At 35.1% G+C, this 12,037-nt stretch overlaps 1 protein-coding gene across 1 annotated transcript; it reads left to right on the forward strand.

Moving 5' to 3' along the window:
* The first annotated feature begins 44 nt into the window (after window positions 1-44).
* On the forward strand, window positions 45-10,566 carry LOC133189720 (resistance to inhibitors of cholinesterase protein 3-like). The gene is made up of 6 exons (XM_061325123.1): window positions 45-334; window positions 525-634; window positions 995-1,141; window positions 2,925-3,114; window positions 8,425-8,546; window positions 10,242-10,566. The coding sequence occupies exons 1-6, from the start codon at window positions 172-174 to the stop codon at window positions 10,476-10,478; spliced, it is 969 nt and encodes a 322-aa protein (XP_061181107.1). The 5' UTR covers window positions 45-171; the 3' UTR covers window positions 10,479-10,566.
* Window positions 10,567-12,037: the final 1,471 nt, after the last annotated feature.

Here is a 12,037-nt window from a genome sequence, read left to right on the forward strand (position 1 = left end):
ACTTTTTCTGAAAAGTTTGAATACCTTAAAAGAAATTCATTAAGCAATTCCCTATAGATAGGCTAAAATAGGCGATTGATTATTGATCACGTGACCAATAAACGTTATTTGGCAGTACAGACGATTTTGTTGACATTAGTTATTTGCAGGGTTCCTGATTGAAATAAAAATATGGCTTTGATTTCGGGTATGAGTGATGTACGGGTTATAATCACAGTAGTTGCCATAGGAGGATGCTTACTGACTCTCTACCCAAAGGTCTTCGCCCCAATAGTCATGAACTTGTTTGGAGGAAGAACAAAAGACAGAGGAGTCCATAACAATCAGCCAAAAAGTAATTTAATCCAGAAGATTTTAGCTTCGTTAAATTCCAAACATTATGTGAAAAATATTATTGTATTATTGAGCATTATGTAATTTTAGGATCAAGTTATGCTGCTCGACATGTAAGTGATGAAACCTCGGATGATGATGTTTTTGTTGATGATAATTTAAACCATTGCATTTATTGTTTTGATATTCAGTGCCCCCAAGAGCTCATCATCCACGTGGCCCTGGAGGAGGAAATGAAGGAAATCCTCGTCCGACAGGGATGCCACCTAATATGGATGCAGAAATTGAAAGACATATGAGGGTATTTTAATTCATTCAAAGCAATTATCATCGATATATATATCTGGGATTTTGATTAATATGTATTTACAGATACTTTGATTTAGGCTCTATATCCTTGCTCATTCCAGTCAGATGATATCCATAAGATATATTTATTATAAACTGCAAGACATACATGGTCCTGTCATATGCCATGACACTCTGAACCATGGCAACAGCTATATACATGCAGGTGTTTAACGCACTGAATATTATACAGACCATAATGAATAAGATTCAACATTGTTTCTTTGGGTTTGATGTTATATTAACAAAGAATCCACATATAAATATTGCAGATAAACTTTTTCTTGCACTGGCTATTATCGTTATATTTCAGCAGGGACCACACCCTGGAATGAGACATGCAGCAGAAATGAACAAACAACAGTCGAAGACTTCTAGTGGTCGGGGAGGAATGATGGGAATGGTACTTCCTGTTTATGCTGTGGGCATCATTGGTTACCTGATATATACACTGGTCAAAGTAAGGAATTTACACAGTCATAGTTATGTCCTAGTAATATTTATCAGGGTTCTCCATCATTTGAAATTTTACTGTGTTGCAGACTTTACGTGAACCACTAATATTCGCGGCATTTTTCGCATTCAAATTCGCAACTGCAACTGAACCACTATTCATTATAGTTACAAAAGCATATACAAACAATTTTTTTTTTACTCACTTATTCGTTACACAAATGTTATGGTCGTGCATATTGATTAAAAAAATTAATTAATGGATATTTAAAACAATTAGAATGTATCCATATAATACTGTACGTACAATGTACTACATGTAGAAGATAAACCAACTCAGTGTAATCCCCCCCCCCCCCCCACACACACACACAACTTAAAAAATAAGTACGATTAAAAAAAACCTATAATATACTTGTACATGTATCACTATTTACAAGTTGTACGTATATATTAAACCTTGATATTTTTATGTATATATAACTTCATGTTTTACACATGCTCTGAAGAGCAGAGGAAATTCTGGTCGATCATTCAATCTACAGTAAATATGCCGTGATTTTTGTCAGTTGATCGAATTACAGAATTTTAAAAAAGAAACTTATATAATAATAAAATACTTTTAGGGGTTGCCTTTAAATTCTTGAACAATACATTTACATCCACGAAATGATTCCGATACGATGTTTGACTCACATCTGCAGTGCCAACATGATACTAGAGATGTGGTTCTGAAGTATAAAGACATGTATTCATAATAATGTTTTAATTTTTTTCAAAATTTGAAATAATATTTAAAAATGCAACTAGCAGTTATACGGTTACATGGAAGTGTGAAAACAAATTATTTGTCTTTGTTTCTTCATGTGTAAAGTCCAGCGGGTCTAGGAGATAACTGATAACTGAAGCAAGACAAAGTGCCCTAATGAGGAGATAATTAAGGACCCTCTATACACTAGAGGAAAATATTTTTTGGACATTGAGAAAATTATAGTGTGTAAAGGTGTAAGTGTTGAGCTTATCTATCACATTTTCAGCATAGGGTGCCTTGCATTTACCCCCAGGGAAAATGTTCAAAGACAATGAAGTACTGATGAACATAAATCACTGTTGTTTACTTAAGTGGGCAAAATATCTGCAAATGAAGTATTCTATCTATTCACCTTGGCTTATTAAAGTGTTATGAATGCTTGATTTGATCACAAATTAAGTAATAAATTGTACATTTCAATTTATTTTATTCTTGATCAAAGGGCAGATCACTCTATTTCCATAAAAAATACCACAAAATCAGAACTCTCTAGTGTGCAGTGTATAGAGAACTCTTAAGTGCTCTGCCTTAAAAATTGAAAGACAGTAGATTTGTTTGATTAAAGTCTCAGTGAGAGAGAATTAGTGTTCTGAATATCTGATTATCACAGATCTTACTGTGTCGCAAAATTTTTACTGTGTCGCAGGTATAAAATTTGAATTGTTACTGTGTCGGGCCCGACACAGTAAAACAGCTCATGGAGAACCCTGATTTATGAATTGTCTTCAATTTAGTTTATTTCTTGAATATTGCTTTTTTGAAACACAATGTATTAGGCCGCTTAGTGGGGACTGAGTGCTGGAAAATACATATTTGTGAATAAGCATTAGATTTTCCAAACTTGAGAGAGAGCTTGATTAGTAATGTAATTATGTTCACATAACCCCAGCAATCTGAGGACATGCTGTCTTTGGGACTTCTTATGCATGAAAAATGTATGTTTAACATTCTAATTGAGGTATTCAAATCATTATTTCAGGTCTTTAACAAGAAGAGTAAAGGGGAATATGACAAAAAGCCTGGGTATGGGAGGGTGAAAAACAAAACCCCAAACACATCTGAGGAGAGTTCTGTAGTGGAGGAGGCATCATTAAGTGATCTGAAGGAGAGCAGTGCTAAACTGTCAGAGCTGGAGAATCTATTAGCTAAAGCAGATGATAAAAATATAAGTAAGAAAGCAACTCATTTTATGTGAATAAATTTGCACTTGATGTCTGCAGTAAAACAAAGAACATACACAAAAAATCTTATATATATATGTAAATGTACAAATTTCTATTTTTAGGTCACCTAAGTCACTCAGGTGACCTATTGCTATCCGTTCTTGTCCGTCGGCTTGCGTTGTGTGGTAACATTTGAACATTTTTAGCTTCTTCTCTGAAATCGCTTAACCAATTTCAACCAAATTTGGCATATAGCATCTATGGGTGAAGGGGAACAAAAATTATGAATTTCATGGTCCCTGCCCCCCTGGGGCCTGAGGGGTGGGGCTAAAAGCACCAAAAATAATGCAATCTTTAAAAATCTTCTTCTTTACTCCTGGACATCAAGCAGTCAAACTGTTGGCATCATTGTATTAAGCATTGAACCCTCTACCAAAATTTTGAAATTCATGGCCCCAGGGTCAGGGGTTCTGGCCCCAGGGTGGGGCTATATAGATCATATAGTAAAAGTGCATTATTTCTTTGAAAATCTTCTTCTCTGCTCCTGGGTATTAAATAAAGTAACTAAGTACATAGTTATGAAGAGCAAGAGTGCCTCTTCCAAAATTGTGAATTTCCTGGCCCCAGGGTCAGGGGTTCTTGGTGTTAGGGCGAGGCTCTATTGATTATATAGTGAAAATGCATTAATTGTTTGAAAATCTTCATCTCTGCTCCTGGGTATTAAATAAAGTAACTAAGTACATAATTATGATGAGCAAGAGTGCCTCTTCCAAAATTGCGAAATTCATGGCCCCAGGGTCAGGGGTTCTGGTGTTAAGGCGGGGCTCTATTGATTATATAGTGAATATGCATTAATTGTTTGAAAATCTTCTTCTCTGCTCCTGGGTATTAAATAGAGTAACTAGGTATATAGTTATGATGAGCAAGAGTGCCTCTTCCAAAATTGTGAATTTCCTGGCCCCAGGGTCAGGGGTTCTTGGTGTTAGGGCGAGGCTCTATTGATTATATAGTGAAAATGCATTAATTCTTTGAAAATCTTCATCTCTGCTCCTGGGTATTAAATAAAGTAACTAATAGTAAGTACATAGTTATGAAGAGCAAGAGTGCCTCTTCCAAAATTGTGAAATTCATGGCCCCAGGGTCAGGGGTTCAGGTGTTAGGGCGGGGCTCTATTGATTTATATAGTGAAAATGCATTAATTGTTTGAAAATCTTCTTCTCTGCTCCTGGGTATTAAATAAATTAACTAAGTACATAGTTATGAAGAGCAAGAGTGCCTCTTCCAAAATTGTGAAATTCATGGCCCCAGGGTCAGGGGTTCTGGTGTTAGGTCGGGGCTCTATTGATTATATAGTGCATTAATTGTTTGAAAATCTTCTTCTCTGCTCCTGGGTATTAAATAAAGTAACTAAGTACATAGTTATGATGAGCAAGAGTGCCTCTTCCAAAATTGTGAAATTCATGGCCCCAGGGTCAGGGGTTCAGGTGTTAGGGCGGGGCTGTATTGACTATATAGTGAAAATGCATTAATTCTTTGAAAATCTTCTTCTCTGCTCCTGGATATGAAATAAACTAACTAAGAATATAGTTATGATGAGTGAGAGTGCCTCTTCCAAAATTTTGAATTTTATGGCCCCAGGGTCAGGGGTTCTGGTGTTAAGGCGGGGCTCACTTTATTATATAGTAAAATTGCCTTAATTCTTTGAAAATCTTCATCTCTGCTCCTGGGTATTAAATAAAGTAACTAAGTACATAATTATGATGAGCAAGAGTGCCTCTTCCAAAATTGCGAAATTCATGGCCCCAGGGTCAGAGGTTCTGGTGTTAAGGTGGGGCTCTATTGATTATATAGTGAATATGCATTAATTGTTTGAAAATCTTCTTCTCTGCTCCTGGGTATTAAATAAAGTAACTAGGTATATAGTTATGATGAGCAAGAGTGCCTCTTCCAAAATTGTGAATTTCCTGGCCCCAGGGTCAGGGGTTCTTGGTGTTAGGGCGAGGCTCTATTGATTATATAGTGAAAATGCATTAATTGTTTGAAAATCTTCATCTCTGCTCCTGGGTATTAAATAAAGTAACTAAGTACATAATTATGATGAGCAAGAGTGCCTCTTCCAAAATTGCGAAATTCATGGCCCCAGGGTCAGGGGTTCTGGTGTTAAGGCGGGGCTCTATTGATTATATAGTGAATATGCATTAATTGTTTGAAAATCTTCTTCTCTGCTCCTGGGTATTAAATAAAGTAACTAGGTATATAGTTATGATGAGCAAGAGTGCCTCTTCCAAAATTGTGAATTTCCTGGCCCCAGGGTCAGGGGTTCTTGGTGTTAGGGCGAGGCTCTATTGATTATATAGTGAAAATGCATTAATTCTTTGAAAATCTTCTTCTCTGCTCCTGGGTATTAAATAAAGTAACTAATAGTAAGTACATAGTTATGAAGAGCAAGAGTGCCTCTTCCAAAATTGTGAAATTCATGGCCCCAGGGTCAGGGGTTCAGGTGTTAGGGCAGGGCTCTATTGATTTATATAGTGAAAATGCATTAATTGTTTGAAAATCTTCTTCTCTGCTCCTGGGTATTAAATAAATTAACTAAGTACATAGTTATGAAGAGCAAGAGTGCCTCTTCCAAAATTGTGAAATTCATGGCCCCAGGGTCAGGGGTTCTGGTGTTAGGTCGGGGCTCTATTGATTATATAGTGCATTAATTGTTTGAAAATCTTCTTCTCTGCTCCTGGGTATTAAATAAAGTAACTAAGTACATAGTTATGATGAGCAAGAGTGCCTCTTCCAAAATTGTGAAATTCATGGCCCCAGGGTCAGGGGTTCAGGTGTTAGGGCGGGGCTGTATTGACTATATAGTGAAAATGCATTAATTCTTTGAAAATCTTCTTCTCTGCTCCTGGATATGAAATAAACTAACTAAGAATATAGTTATGATGAGTGAGAGTGCCTCTTCCAAAATTTTGAATTTTATGGCCCCAGGGTCAGGGGTTCTGGTGTTAAGGCGGGGCTCACTTTATTATATAGTAAAATTGCCTTAATTCTTTGAAAATCTTCTTCTCTGCTCCTGGGTATTAAATAAAGTAACTAAGTACATAATTATGATGAGCAAGAGTGCCTCTTCCAAAATTGCGAAATTCATGGCCCCAGGGTCAGGGGTTCTGGTGTTAAGGCGGGGCTCTATTGATTATATAGTGAATATGCATTAATTGTTTGAAAATCTTCTTCTCTGCTCCTGGGTATTAAATAAAGTAACTAGGTATATAGTTATGATGAGCAAGAGTGCCTCTTCCAAAATTGTGAATTTCCTGGCCCCAGGGTCAGGGGTTCTTGGTGTTAGGGCGAGGCTCTATTGATTATATAGTGAAAATGCATTAATTGTTTGAAAATCTTCATCTCTGCTCCTGGGTATTAAATAAAGTAACTAAGTACATAATTATGATGAGCAAGAGTGCCTCTTCCAAAATTGCGAAATTCATGGCCCCAGGGTCAGGGGTTCTGGTGTTAAGGCGGGGCTCTATTGATTATATAGTGAATATGCATTAATTGTTTGAAAATCTTCTTCTCTGCTCCTGGGTATTAAATAAAGTAACTAGGTATATAGTTATGATGAGCAAGAGTGCCTCTTCCAAAATTGTGAATTTCCTGGCCCCAGGGTCAGGGGTTCTTGGTGTTAGGGCGAGGCTCTATTGACTATATAGTGAAAATGCATTAATTCTTTGAAAATCTTCTTCTCTGCTCCTGGATATTAAATAAACTAACTTGAAGAACATAGTTATGATGAGCATGGCTGCCTTTTCAGAAATTGTGAATTTTATGGCTCCTGGGTCAGGGGTTCAAGTGTTAGGGCGGGGCTCACTTGATTATATAGTAAAATTGCATTAATTCTTTGAAAATCTTCTTCTGTGCTCCTGGATATTGAATAAACTAAGTACATAGTGACGATGAGTTATGATGAGCATGGTTGCCTCTTCCAAAATTATGAACTTCATGGCCCCTGGGTCAAGGGTTCTGATGTTAGGGCGGGGCTCTATTGATTATATACTGAAAATGCATAAATTCTTTCAAAATCTTCTTCTCTGCTCCTTGGTATTATTCAAACAAAGGAAGTGCATGGTTATGATAAGGAAGAATTTCACTTCAAAATTGTGAATTCATGGTACCTGGGTCAGGGGTTAGGTGAAGAGGGGGGGGGGGGGAGGGGGGACTCTATTGATTATATATTGAAAATGCATAATTTCTTTCAAAATAATTTTTTTTTCTACTACTGGTTATAAAGCAAAGAAACAAGTGTATAGTTATGATGAGCAAGGGTGCTTCTTCCAGAATTGTGAGTTCATGGTCCCTGGGTCAGATGTTCTGGTGTAAGGATGGGGCTTTATTTATTTAATAATATAGTGAAAATTCATTTCTTTGAAAATCTTCTATGCTTCTGGGCAAACAGAGTAGAAGTTTTAATATGCAAAGGTATTTTTACCAGAATTTTGAATACCTGGACCATTTAGTCAAGTGTTCTGGTCCTGCCCAGTGCTCTATTAACTTGTATTCTTCTGAGCAAAGTTATACCCCTTTACCATTCACCTTTGATAATTAATCACTGTAAACAATGTATTTGAAAGGTTAATAGAATACGAGAATTATGCAAGAATATTTATTGTAAAATAAAAAAAAAATTACTTTCACAGTTTTAATGATCAGGTAGACTTGGAAATAATAAATGAATAAAATTGAGACAAAAATAACTTATCTTTTTAAATGTTCTTCAAAGGCCAAGAGAGGCCAATGTGAGAGGTTACAATATGGGGTTAAAAAATAGACATTTTGTTAAGTAGTCTGCATGGTAATAGTGATAAATGGGGGACAGATAGATACTAGACCAATTATTTTGTTGATGCTAATCATACTGTATTTCTTGCTTTTGGGTGACTGTTAAGGCCCTTGAGCCTCTTGTGTTTCTCATCTCAAGTTGATTTGTCTCGACTTGATTTTGATATACAGTTTAACTTTGTTATCTCAATCACGAATATATCGAATACCAAGGGTATGTCGAAGCCGCATGGAAGTTCCAACTACTCTATATCATGTGTATTTATTTTAACCTTGTTATCTCTTATCCTTGGATATCTCGGAGTTTTTTCTCGATCCCATCGAGATCCTAATAACAAAGTTTGACTGTACATGTATATATTGTACAATACTCTTTGAAAAGATCCAACATCAATTTTACGTAATCAAGAAGCATTTTCCTTAGTAATTTTATGGTGGTCCTGAAGCAAGCTCTTATTGTGGACCCTTCTGTATTGATTATATTAGGTGCAGATGAAATGAGAGCTCTTCAAACAAGACTAGAAGAAACAGAGAAACAGATGGCCAGGATTCTGAAAGCCATGCAGACAGTGTCCTCAAAAGTGACAGATGTCATTGAATCCAAAGAAGTAAGTAGTACATATATATTATGTAAATTAGATAAATATAAAGGAACAAGTGCAGTAAATGTACCATGGCTCAAGAAGAGTGATACTGGATGTAAAATTGAATGATAGTAGTATTCATATAAAAGAGAGATATTTATAAACGTGTACCTGTATACTGACGTATATTTATTAATGATCTATATGTACCCCCCTCCCCCAGTACTTTTATAAGGAAATTTACAAAAAACTTTTAGCTTATGTTGTGATATATAGCATGTGAATGTATCATTGCAAGATTATTTTTATGTACCACCATGACTCACTTATGACCTTGACCTTTGACCTCAGAGATAATAGTCAAATTACTATTTTTTGAGCAAGGAAGCTTGTACAGACTGAATTTATTTATTTTTTGACCTACTCTTATGATAATGGATATGTAGATTTACCAATAAAAGATAAATTGTCATGATCCACACATAATCTTGACCTTTAAAATTGATGTCAAAGTACAAACATGTAGTTGTATTTTAGCAAGTCTCTCTGGAATAAACTTTTAGTGATCAGTTGTGGCCAATCATTAATTGATCAAGTCAGAGGCACCTTACAAATCGGTGTAACTACAGAATATTTTGTTTGATATGGATTTGCAACTGTTGTAAATTTTTCATGACATTTTTCATAGCAATCACTTCGAGATGCAAAACATTTGTACTGTCAGATGTTTTCTCTATGTGCACAAGAATTTTGTTCACTTCTGAAACAGAAGTACACCCTTTCCTTTTGGGACAAATTTTAGAATGTACTTCAAATATGCAGGTAGTTTGGGGGGAAGTTAATTCATGAGGTTATTGTTACCGTTCTGAAGATTCCGTGTCATTTCTCTTACTTTTCAAAAAAAGATTTTGGAGAAGGAGTTAACACATCTGAGTAGTAAGTTTTCAGATCAATTCTTATAACAGGAATACTTGTTTATCTTTTAGTCCAGGATTATTCTAAGTGGAATGTGAATGTATTGTCTTTTTATTTTTGTCAAGACTTTCAGTCAAAACGAACCTATGACATTGACCTTTGTTATCACTCAGGCCTCAACATTAAAATTTGTCTGTCTGTGTCCAGTTTATTTTGTGATCGGATAAGTCAATCTCCAGATTCACTTGTCTGATCAGACAAGTTTCCATAAGGGAATATTGTGAACATGAGAAGTAATCCCCACTGAATTCATTAAAGACTGATTTTTTCCAAAATCACAAACTTCAAATCAGACATGGATTTGGTTAATGGAAGAAGACAATCAAGACGGTTACAGACAGTGCTACTGTATCTTACGTCAAAAATGTTTTAATTTTCACATTAAACAAATCATTACACTCAATATTTTTTTGAACTACTTCATTCTTGAAAATAATGTTCTACTAATTCCTTAATATCTGCTCAGAGATGGACAAGTATTCTATAAATTTGGATAAGTAAGTTTTGTTGGCAATTTGTCCAATGGGCAAGCATGTATGCGTTAATGTTGAGCCCTGTAAGTGTCCTACAAAAATTTTTTTGGGCCAGATTTTTTTTATCTTTCAGTCTAGTTTTAATATATTGAGGTTGTTGCTTAAAAAATGTCTTGACCCATAATGCCCCTTGGACTTTGAATTAATTGGAAGTGGAGACATATTTCTTTGTGTTCTAAAACAACAATTCTAATTTTCCATCGTTTGGCAGGAAAATGTAGATTCTGACGATAAAGTAAATAGTGACTCTGAGGAACGGTCCTCACAGCAAGGAGAAGAGATTGAGGAGGAATCTGAACACGCTGAGGACCAAAAAGAAAGTAAGACTCCAAAGGAGAAGGACAAAGAGGAAGAAGTGATTCTTTTGGATGGACAGAAGGACAAGGATTCTGAAGAGGAATCGGGGGTTCGCCAGAGAAAAGTCCAAGTTGAAGAGAAGGATAATTGAGGTTTTTTGGGGGTGTAAATTTGGTGATGTGCAATTTTTTTTTTTTACAGATAGTCTATGTTTTGAATAATCAATCAATACAATTAGAATTTTAGAATGCTTATGTCTGTCAGATCTCCTTGAAGATGATTTTGAAATTTAACATTAACAACTAACCAATATTTTAATTCTTGCTTAACACACTGTAAGTACAAATTAAGGCCAAGTCTTAATACATGTATGCCGTAGGAAGTTTTAGAAACATCTCTCTTTTTTAAATTTTTTTTAATTATATTTGATTAAGATAAATAGGTGATTGGTGTATGGCTTGTCACTAATACAAATATTGATGCTCAAGATTTCTCAAGTATTATGCACCAAGAATTGTTTGATTTTGCAGTGTGTTTGCACATTTCAAGTTTTTATAACTACCAAAAATGTTATGCTTTGTTACGGTTAATAAAATTTTTGTGATGGTCTCATGTTTTGTATTTGTTGGACTCAAAAAATATTAAAATTGTTCTTTAAATCTTCAAATGAGAAAAGTTTACATTAAAAAAAAAATCAATTGTGTGGTTTAAAACCAATAAATTATTGTGATACAAATGGGCTTTGCTGATCTTTCATCTGATTGCATTGCCCATTGATATATTTTAAATTTGAAATACCATGCATTATGTGTTTGTGTTCATAGCAATGATTATTGATTTTTTTTTGTATTTGATATTGGAAAAAATACAACAATGTATAATTTTCCTTGAATAGAATCTCAACGTGACCAAATAGATTTTTTTAATATAACAATTATTACTGCACCATACCTCTAGCTAAGTTTGTTCTTCCTCTGAAATCACATTTGTCTAACTTGTGAAATCAACAACTGCTTTATATACAAGGTACATCATTAATCTCAATTTTATTTATCATGTACATGTATTTCAATGTTAATTGAGTACAAGGATTGATCAGTTTTTCACATTAAGTCTTTGGTGTTATTGAATGATTTGTTAATGATTACAGTCAGTATATTCAGTATCATTAAAGCTCTACTGACATCATAAAATAGCCGCGAATGTAAACAAACAACCGCCATACTTCATCAATAGACGCCATATTAGGTGGTGTTCTATTGTTATTTGCTAACTCTGTATACACCTTATTCTTCGTCACGCGTCAATGCATTTCTCCAGTGACCAAGTACATTGTGTATCTCGAAGTGCCGGTGACTGTTTGTAGCCGTTACAGACCTATCGCGAATTTTGCAAGAGATACAGTTGCAACAAGACCAGAACACATCGTTATGGCATCCAATGTAAGAGAATTTCAGTAAATATATGCACAAAACACACAAGCACAACAAATATGAATGCTCACTTCCAAACGTGACCGACACCGCATGGTCACGCATGCAAACTCTAGGTCAATGAAACGTATGTTTACGGTCAAGCGTTTCAAAGCATTGACTGGGGAGCAGTAATTATTTGTAAAATGAAAGAAAAGTACAATATTTGCATGAAAAGTGTACTTGTTTATTAATTTCACAAGGAAACAAAGTATAGTTCCCCAAATTAAAAAAAAAA

Source organism: Saccostrea echinata, unplaced genomic scaffold, assembly GCF_033153115.1.
Source record: "Saccostrea echinata isolate AGI-Se365-2 ecotype Australia unplaced genomic scaffold, CSIRO_AGI_Sech_v1 ptg000019l, whole genome shotgun sequence".
In the NCBI taxonomy this organism is placed as follows: Eukaryota; Metazoa; Mollusca; class Bivalvia; order Ostreida; family Ostreidae; genus Saccostrea; species Saccostrea echinata.

Bases quoted from the DNA above. Each gene is read 5' to 3' on its own strand.
- LOC133189720 (XM_061325123.1), top strand. From the start codon at position 172: ATGGCTTTGATTTCGGGTATGAGTGATGTACGGGTTATAATCACAGTA. The intron at 335-524 runs GTAATTTAATCC...TTTGATATTCAG, and splicing joins CCATAACAATCAGCCAAAAA to TGCCCCCAAGAGCTCATCAT. The intron at 1,142-2,924 runs GTAAGGAATTTA...TCATTATTTCAG, and splicing joins TGATATATACACTGGTCAAA to GTCTTTAACAAGAAGAGTAA.